At 42.3% G+C, this 8,940-nt stretch overlaps 1 protein-coding gene across 1 annotated transcript in view; it reads left to right on the forward strand.

The window, feature by feature from the left end:
• LOC103086920 (uncharacterized) overlaps positions 1-8,410 on the forward strand; it is a 15,356-nt gene extending 6,946 nt beyond the window's left edge. The window contains 3 exon segments of the mRNA XM_082931063.1: positions 3,237-3,302; positions 7,806-7,889; positions 8,235-8,410. Coding sequence (XP_082787189.1) covers positions 3,237-3,302; positions 7,806-7,889; positions 8,235-8,410 — 326 coding nt within the window.
• The last annotated feature ends 530 nt before the right edge of the window (positions 8,411-8,940 follow it).

The raw sequence follows: 8,940 nt of genomic DNA on the forward strand, positions 1-8,940 counted from the left end.
AAAAAAAAAAAAAAAAAAAAAAAAGAATGAAATAACGCCATCTGCAGCAACACGGATGGACCTAGAGATTATCACACTAAGTAAGTCAGAAAGAGGAAGATAAGTATCGTATGATATCACTTATATATGGAATCTAAAGAATGATACAAATCAACATATCTACGAAACAAAAACAGACTCACAGATATAGAGAACAGACTTGTGGTTGCCAAGGGGGAGAGGGGTGGGTGGGGGAAAGGATTAGGAGTTTGGGATTAGCAGAGGCAAACTATTATATATAGGATGGATGAACAACAAGGTCCTACTGTATAGCACAGGGAACTATATTCAATATCCTGTGACAAACCATAATGGAAAAGAATATATATATATATATGTGTGTGTGTATATATGAATGTGTGTGTGTGTGTGTGTGTATATATATATATATATATATATATAGAGAGAGAGAGAGAGAGAGAGAGAGAGAGGGAATATATGTATAACTGAGTCACTTTGCTGTACAGAAGAAATTAAGACAACAGTGTAAATCAACTATAGTTCAATAAAATTTTTTTTAAAAAGATAAGATTCCTTCTTTGTATGGGAAACTTGAATGATAATTTCTGGATCCTAGAGCCTAAGAACTCTTTTCACTCTATTTTAATTCTAATTTCATTTTAATATTGCAAATAAGTTTTCAGATGCTATCCCTTCCTCCAAAGCCTCTTTGGGGTATGTGCTATAGCTGAGAGATGTAGATACTGTCAGCATTCTCTGTGCCAACATTACCAAGATATTTTTACCAAGAGGCTAATTAGAACCTCTTGGAGAATTTCATAAGATTTTAAACTTCTAATGCTTCAGTTAACATTTCCCATCATTTTATTTTGGCCTGGTGTTAAATGGAAAAAGAGGTGCCATTTTATGGAAATAACAGTTCCATGAAGACTAAAAAAATCCCTCGAGTAGGAGACATTTGCAGTCTGTTTACACTGTTTTATGCCATTTGATCCCTCATGGGGGGGGGCAGTAATATCATTATTTCCATGTTACAGATGAGGTCCTGATGATTAAGTAGCAGAGTTCAGATCTGAGTCCAGACCTTCTGACTCCAAATCCAGGGCTCCTTCCCTTGGGCCTTACTCACTGCTTCAAACTGTTTAGTCAACATACATCTGAGGACCAAAAGCAGGGATGAAAAGCCTTGTCAATGAAACTCAGTAATGAAAGAAAAAAGCAACCAGGTAAAGGCTCTGCTGGAAGTCAAGCCCAAAAGGAAATATGGAGCTGGAAATTCAATTAGAGAAAACTGTGGAGAGATTTTCAGACTACAAAAGGGATTAATGAAGGAAATAAAATTAGTCAACCAAAAGGGTCAAGGTTTAGAAACAATATATTGGAGTCGAGAAAAGATATGTCTGGGATCTGGGAAACTAAGAGAGGGCGGAGAATTAGGAAAGAATGCAGCCAAAGTGAATGGACACGGTGAAGGAAGAGTGAGACTCATCCAGAACAATATGAAAATAAGCTGGAGCCAGAGCCTCGCGTGGACCAGTAGGAGTATCCGGACAGGCAGAAGGAGAGGTAAATAAAGGAACGCTCCTAAATGGCAAATCACTATTAAACAAAGAAAACGATAGACACAAAAAGACAGCCATGAGAACCAAAACCTAAATTCAGAACAATAGATTTGTTTTTCTACATTGTTTTCCACAGGGGCAAAATTCTATTTTCCTTTCTTTGGGCTTATTTTCTTCCCACTATGCCTCCCTCTGAGCTCTGCAAAAGGGAAATGCAGAGGGTGTGAAGGGGATGAAAAGTCAAGCTGCATATTTTGAATGTGCTTCCAAATGCCACTGAGAAAGCTACTGCAGCCTACTTTGTATGTAACATATATTTTAAAACTGCTAAACCGTGATAGTCATGATGAGAGCACAAGCTGGCATCGGTGGGGGTAGGACCATGACTCAGATTTGCAAAAAAAAAAAAAAAAAAATTAAAAACCGGCAGTGTGCTGCTCACACAGTTGGTCTTGTAGAGCATGATGAGTCCATATTTTAAAGTAGATCATGTTTTTTGAAATTGATATATTGAAAAAGAACTTTTAGACCTTTGGATTAAAAAAATACCCTATAACTAAAGTACAGTATTATCGGGCTTCCCTGGTGGTGCAGTGGTTAAGAATCCGCCTGCCAATGCAGGGGACACGGGATCAAGCCCTGGTCCGGGAAGATCCCACATGCCGCGGAGCAACTAAGTCCGTGTGCCACAGCTACTGAGCCTGCACTCTAGAGCCCGCGAGCCACAACTACTGAAGCCCACGTGCCTAGAGCCCGTGCTCTGCAACAAGAGAAGCCACTGCGATGAGAAGCCCGTGCACCGCAACGAAGAGTAGCCCCCGCTCGCCGCAGCTAGAGAAAGCCCGCGCGCAGCAACAAAGACCCAACCCAACCAAAAATAAATAAATACATAAATAATTTTTTTTAAGTTTAAAAAAAATAAAGTACAGCATTATCATATATATTAGAATGAGCAGAACAGTGCTTTTGAACCTGCCTCAGCATATCATCCAAACACACACAGACTGCCACAGAGATATACTTATGCTTGGAATCAGGCAACTTGATTTGCCCTTGGCCACCCCATCAAATATGTGCTCTAGAAGCAGCTTCTCCCTAGGGAGCAATGTCCTCAAGAAACGTCCAGAACAAAGTGACTTCTCTCTGACATTGACATCGGGAATTTTCTCCACAGAGAAAAGGTGAGTGTAAATACAAAATGGATAGAGGAAGGAGAAGGGAGCGGAACGAATAGGAGAGAAGCTGTTCTGTGACTGAAAAATGTTACTAGCTACGGAACCTTCTTTCAACCCGTTAAAGCGTCAGTTTTCTCAGCTGTTAAATGGGGATAAGGATAGTACGTGTCTTAGGGGTGTGGTAAGAACTGAATGACGTAACACATGCAAAGCAGTTAATGCACTGCCTAGCGTTACATAGAGTAAACGCTCAATAAGGATTCGATATTACAATTTTTACCATTCCTTTGCATCTACTTTTGCCTTCATTCATTCTTTACTTTTCAACAAATGTTTGTTGAATGCCTGCTACATGGCACGCACTGTGCTGGGTACTGGGGATGAGGATCTGTGTAAGTCAGACATCTCTCTGCCCCCTCCCCCCATAGACCTTCCAGTGTAGTAGAGGAGACATAATATGAAAATTAACTGTTCAATTATTAAATTACATCTGTGACAGATGCTATGAAAGAGAAGTCCCGGATGCCAGGAGAGAGTATAATGGGGGACCTGAGGACTTCAGGAAGTAAGTCTTGAGCTCAGTTCTGAAGGATGAGTAAAAATTAACTAGAAAGGGTGGGGGCGTAGCTTGACGTGAGAGGGGAAGACGGAAGAGCATTCCAAATAAAGGGAACAGCATTCACCAAGGCTCAGAGGCGGGATTTACAGAAAGTAGATAACCGATAGAGCTTTTATTACCTTCTCTACCCGTGGCCTTATTTTAGTGGAAGCAAATGAACCTAACTGGTAACCCCAGTCATTTACTTCTTGCTGGAAGGAACAGCCAGAGCAAATCAGAATGAAACCTTTGTTTGCCCATCCTAAATCCAGAACTCTCTTTTGTCAGAGGGAAAGAAGTAATGAAAGTCCACTCTAGAACCCCAAACCTGAATCTATTCCGTGGGTTAAAATATACGTAGAGGTTTATAATTCAGTTTTACACATAGTTTTGCATCGTGTCTGAAGGTTCGGAGATGAGAATCATATACACGGAAGTGTCCCACTGACTACTGAAACGTCTTTCATGCCGAAGAGAATCAAAATAATAAACGGGGTGTGTGCCAAGCCTGCCTTGTGCTGTTAGAGTTAATGCTGCTAGGATGTTTATATTATAGACTTCATCTTTAAGGCTCTAAGATTTGGTCATAAAAACTCTTCCCAGCTGAAATGTGGCATATAAATAAGGTCTCCGCTTAAGGGGTGAATTGCTCTGTTGCTCTTTTAAGCTGTCCTTTCACTGGATACAACTCCGGGTGACTTTTTAAAAGTGTTTGACACCACCATCCACTTTTAACCCTTCATGCTTAGGAAAGGTGCCCTTATCGTGGCTGCCTAGAACTTTGAAGTGGGCAGAAAATTAGACGTTTCTGTAATGGAGCCAGAAAATCAGACATTTGTATAATGAGAAGAAAATTATATTGTGATCAGACAATAATGTCAACACAAAATTCCTTTTAAAAAATGTATTCCCACTCTAGTCTTTAGGATGTTAAAGCTCTGATGATAACATGACATATAGCCAGCCCAAGAAAGAAAAACCACAGCCTAGTAACTGTCTTAAGAAAAATTCAGTATCGATCATGTGTCTCTTCAAAATCTAGGGTTTATCCAATTAATTCAAGATGAAAACCCATGTGAGGACCCTGTGAGAAAGCTATGAGCCAGAAAGGGAGCTTTCACCAGAATGTGACCATGCTGGTACCTTGATCTTGGACTTCCCAGCCTCCAGAACCATGAAAAGTAAATTTCTGTTGTTTATAAGCTACTCACACTGTCCTATTTTGTTACAGCAGTTCAAACAGACTAAGACACTCCACATAATGCCCTTAAAATCCATCCAAGTTGTTGCGTGTATCAATAGTTCCTTCCTTTTTATTGCTGAGCAGTGTTCCAAGGTATGAATATACCGTAATTTGTTCAACTGTTGACTTGCTGAAGGACATGTGGGTTGTTTCTAGTTTTGGGCTACTACAAATAAAGTGTCTATGAATATTCATGTATAGGTTTTTGCATAAACACAAGTTTTCATTTTTCTAAGATAAATGCCCAGGTATGTAATGACTGCTCAGTTGTACGCTAAGTATATGTTTAACGTTTTAAACGAAACTGCCATACTGCTTTCCAAGTGATTGTACCATTTCACATTTCTACCAGCAACGTATGAAAGATTCAGTATCTCTGTGTCCTTGCCAGAATATGGTATTTTCAGTCATTTTTATTTTAGCCATTCTAATGTAGTGGCTATCTCATCATGACTTTAATTTGCATTTCCCTAATGGCTAGCAATGTTGAATAGCTTATCATGTGTTTATTTGCCACCCATACATCTTTTTTGGTGAAGTTTCTTTCAAGTCTTTTGCCCATTTTCTAATTGGACTTTTTGCCTTTTTTTTTTTTTTTTTAGATGTTGAGTTTTGAGAGTCCTTTATATATTCTGGATATGAGTCTTTTGTTGGATATGTGATCTGCAAATATTTTCTGCCAGTCATTGGCTTGTCTTTCCATCCTCATAACAGAGTCTTTTGCAAAGCAAAAGTTTTTAATCTGATGAAGTCCAATGTGTCCTTTTTTTCTTTTGTGGGGCGTACTTTTGGTACCATATAGGGACTGAAGTTTTCTTCAGTGGATTGAAATGCTACCATTAGTGACAACTGATACCATGTATTATGCACTTCCCAGGGGCCGGGAACTGTGCTAAGCCCTTTATGAACAATAGCTACTTTCATCTTTACCTCAGCCCTATGAGGTCCACATGATGAGCTGCATTTTTACAAATGAGGTGACTGAATCTTAGCAAGGTCAGTCACTTGCCAAAGCTCCCAAAGCAAGTAAGCAGTCAAGTCAGGCTTCCAACTCAGGTATGCCTGACTCCAAAGTGCAGTGTATAATGAGGAATTAAGGGGAAAACAGTTAGGGAATGTTAACAGAGAGAGAATTTCCTTAGGATTTGGGCAGGAATAGAGGAGGTGGCAAGGACCCTAAGGCAATGACTGGACCTAACCCATCCAGCAAAAAGGTGCAAAGCAGCAGCTCCTAGGAAGCACCAGTTAAAAAGGTTAAGTTAGTAGTCACCTGGGGTAGAAAACCACCAATGAAGTCCTGATTTCAATCCGGCATTTTGGCATATGATGAGAATGAACACATGTGTCCTTTCCACATACATAGGTTTTGCTTCACAGGAGATATAAGAAAAGGGTCTTTTGTCCAGCACGAACGAGGAGAATGGAATGCTTTTGCCTCCATCTTGAACTCAGCCTGAACTGACTACCGTGAAGGAATTCCCTGTGGAAGGAAAGTGGCTCCTCTGGAAGTTGTTTGCACATTTTGGTGAAGAGGTTGAGAGAGGAATCAGTAATGGGGGGAAGGACGGCCCAGCTATAGCACTGTTCCTACCCCAAGTAATCTAAAAGCAAGCCAACAGGGCTTCCCTGGTGGCACAGTGGTTGAGAGTCTGCCTGCCAATGCAGCAGACACGGGTTCGAGCCCTGGTCCGGGAAGATTCCACACGACGCGCAGCAACTGGGCCCGTGAGCCACAACTGCTGAGCCTGTGCGTCTGGAGCCTGTGCTCCGCAGCAAGAGAGGCCGCGACAGTGAGAGGCCCGCGCACCGCGATGAAGAGTGGCCCCCGCTTGCCACAACTAGAGAAAGCCCTCGCACAGAAACGAAGACCCAACACAGCCAAAAATAAAAATAAATAAATCAATAAATTTACAGAAGCAAGCCAACAGACGGTAGCATTTGTCTTAATTCCATTGTGGTGGGGACGAAGCTCTTACAGTATCAACTGAGGGATGTGAAATTAGTTGACCTAGGCTGATCCTAAATACTTGGGAACCTGCCTTGAAATTTAAGATGATGTTGATAGAACAGTGGTTCTCAACAGTGTAGTCTCATGGCTAGCGGCATTAGCATCACATGGGAGGCTGTTAGAAGTGATTCAAAAACCCTGGGGAGGGGGCCCAGCAGTCTGTGTTTTTAAGTCTTCCAAGTGATTCTGACACAGGCTAAAGTTTGGGAACCGCTGTAGTAGAAGGAGGTTTATAATGTATTTCAGCTAGGACTAGTTTTAACTGCATATAAAAGGTAAAACTCAAATATTAGTGGCAAAAAAAAAACAGACTTGTAATTTTATATAGAAGAAGTCGGAAGGTGGTCTGCCCGGGGCTGGTGCGGTGGTACCACAAAGCCATGAGAAACTCTGGCTTTCTGTTTTGCCATCTTCAGCACTCATTTGCATCCCCAAGGCTGCCACACACTCCAAGATGACCACTTAAGCTTTAGCTCTCACACCTCACAGTCAAGGCAACAGGAAGGAAGGAGGGGAAAAGATGAGAGGAGGTCCCTCCCCAATGAGTCAGTGACCTTTAAGCAGAAATCCCACATACACACATTTCCATTTCGCTGTCCAGAACTTAGTTACATGGCCACAACTACCCACAAAGGAGGCCGGGAAATGTGGCTTTTAATTGGATCTGGGGCAGTCTTAGAACACCTTGAATACAACGAGGGTTCTGTTACTAAGCCAAAGGGGAGAACTGGTATCAGGTGACATCTAGAAGCCTCTGCCACAAGTCCTGCAGACGCAGCTGGGAGAATCCTAGAAATTTGGAAAACATCTTGGAATCAGCCAAATCTTTACATTTCGAAGCTAATTTTCTATTCCAGGCAGTAAGTATTTTGGCTTTTTGTTACAAGTCTCTGGTCATAGATGATAAATATTAGGGTCTTCAAACATATGTGGAACGAGAGAGAGGTTGTCTGTAGTGTCTTATCAAACCACTTACCTCCCATAAGATGCCAGCCATGGTTCTGATAAAGTTTCAGGACAAATGTCCTTTATCTGATGACCACAGAAACAAGTGGGTGACTTCCCTCAAAGAGAAATTGGTTCAAATGAGCTTTTCTGACCTGTTTTTACAAAAGAAAATCCCAGCCCTCACTCAGAAAAATATACAGTAACTTGGCGTTATCGGTTCCCAGCCCCAAGGTCTGCAGAGAACATGGCTCCTAAGCTTTGCTTTCCCCAGAACGGAGGTGGAAAGTGAAGGAGGCCCAGCCCAAAGAGGTGACGTGCATCAAAGGATCCACAGTCCTCAACACCTCTTCAGCCCGTAAGTTCTCAAACCTCAGGTGAATGAGCGTCACCTGGGGAAATGGGTTAACGATGCGAATTCCGAAGCCCTAAGCTAAGAGCTTCTAATGCTACAGAAAAAGAATAGGACCCAGGAATCTGTGCTTTTTTTTCTCGTGCCCCAGTTGATTCTCATGGACCTTTGAGAAACTGTGTCTGACAAGTACCCAAACGCACATGACACTGCAGCAGGCAACATACGGAACAAACTGGTTCAAAAGCTGACGCTTGCATCTTCCCCAGCATACAGCAAACTTAAAACAGCTGGTTGATTTGATGAAAAAGATCACATCAGCTGTTTGACAGCATTGTTCGGTAACTTTAGTTAAAACAGGCCAGTCGGGAAACTCTCCAGGCCGCGAGCCCACCATTAAGGGATCACAGCTTAACAGCAACGACAGCAGGGAGGGCGGCAACAGTCTGATCAAAGAAAAGGGCTGCCCCAAATGCCGACATGAATCCTTGGTTAACCTGGGCCCTATTGCTTTCACTATTAGATGACACTTAAGTTTCCTTCCAGCTCTAACAAGCTATGAGTTTACTTTGAGGTCTTCAGACAAGGGCACACTTCTGCGTACTGGGAGCCGTGACACTAGGGGGAAAGAGCAGAGAGGTGAAGTCTGGATATCCGAAAGGAAGGGTGGGAAGGAGAGGAAGGGAGAGAAGGGTAAGAAAGGGGACCTTTGGCACGAAGCTGCTAACTCTTCCCAAAGCGAACGTGCACCACACAAGCGCACACATGCAGAACCCTCATTATTTTTCACCTGTCTAGATCAGCCGCTGTTAAGCCCCGCATTGCTGACATGAGTCAGGAAAGTATATGCTCCAGTCTAGCCAAGATTAGAAGTTTTGCTTTGTATTACACCAGCTTCCAGCTACGATTTCACTGCAGCAAAAAGATGAGGGGGAAAACACCCCACCCCACGACCTACGAGGGTGTTTAGTACAGGAGATGTGCTCCATCTACTGGTACAGACGACAACCACAGAGAGAGATGCAAACACCATACAACAGACTAAAGGCATCAGCTT

Source organism: Lipotes vexillifer, unplaced genomic scaffold, assembly GCF_000442215.2.
Source record: "Lipotes vexillifer unplaced genomic scaffold, Lipotes_vexillifer_v1.1 scaffold207, whole genome shotgun sequence".
Classification (NCBI taxonomy): Eukaryota; Metazoa; Chordata; class Mammalia; order Artiodactyla; family Lipotidae; genus Lipotes; species Lipotes vexillifer.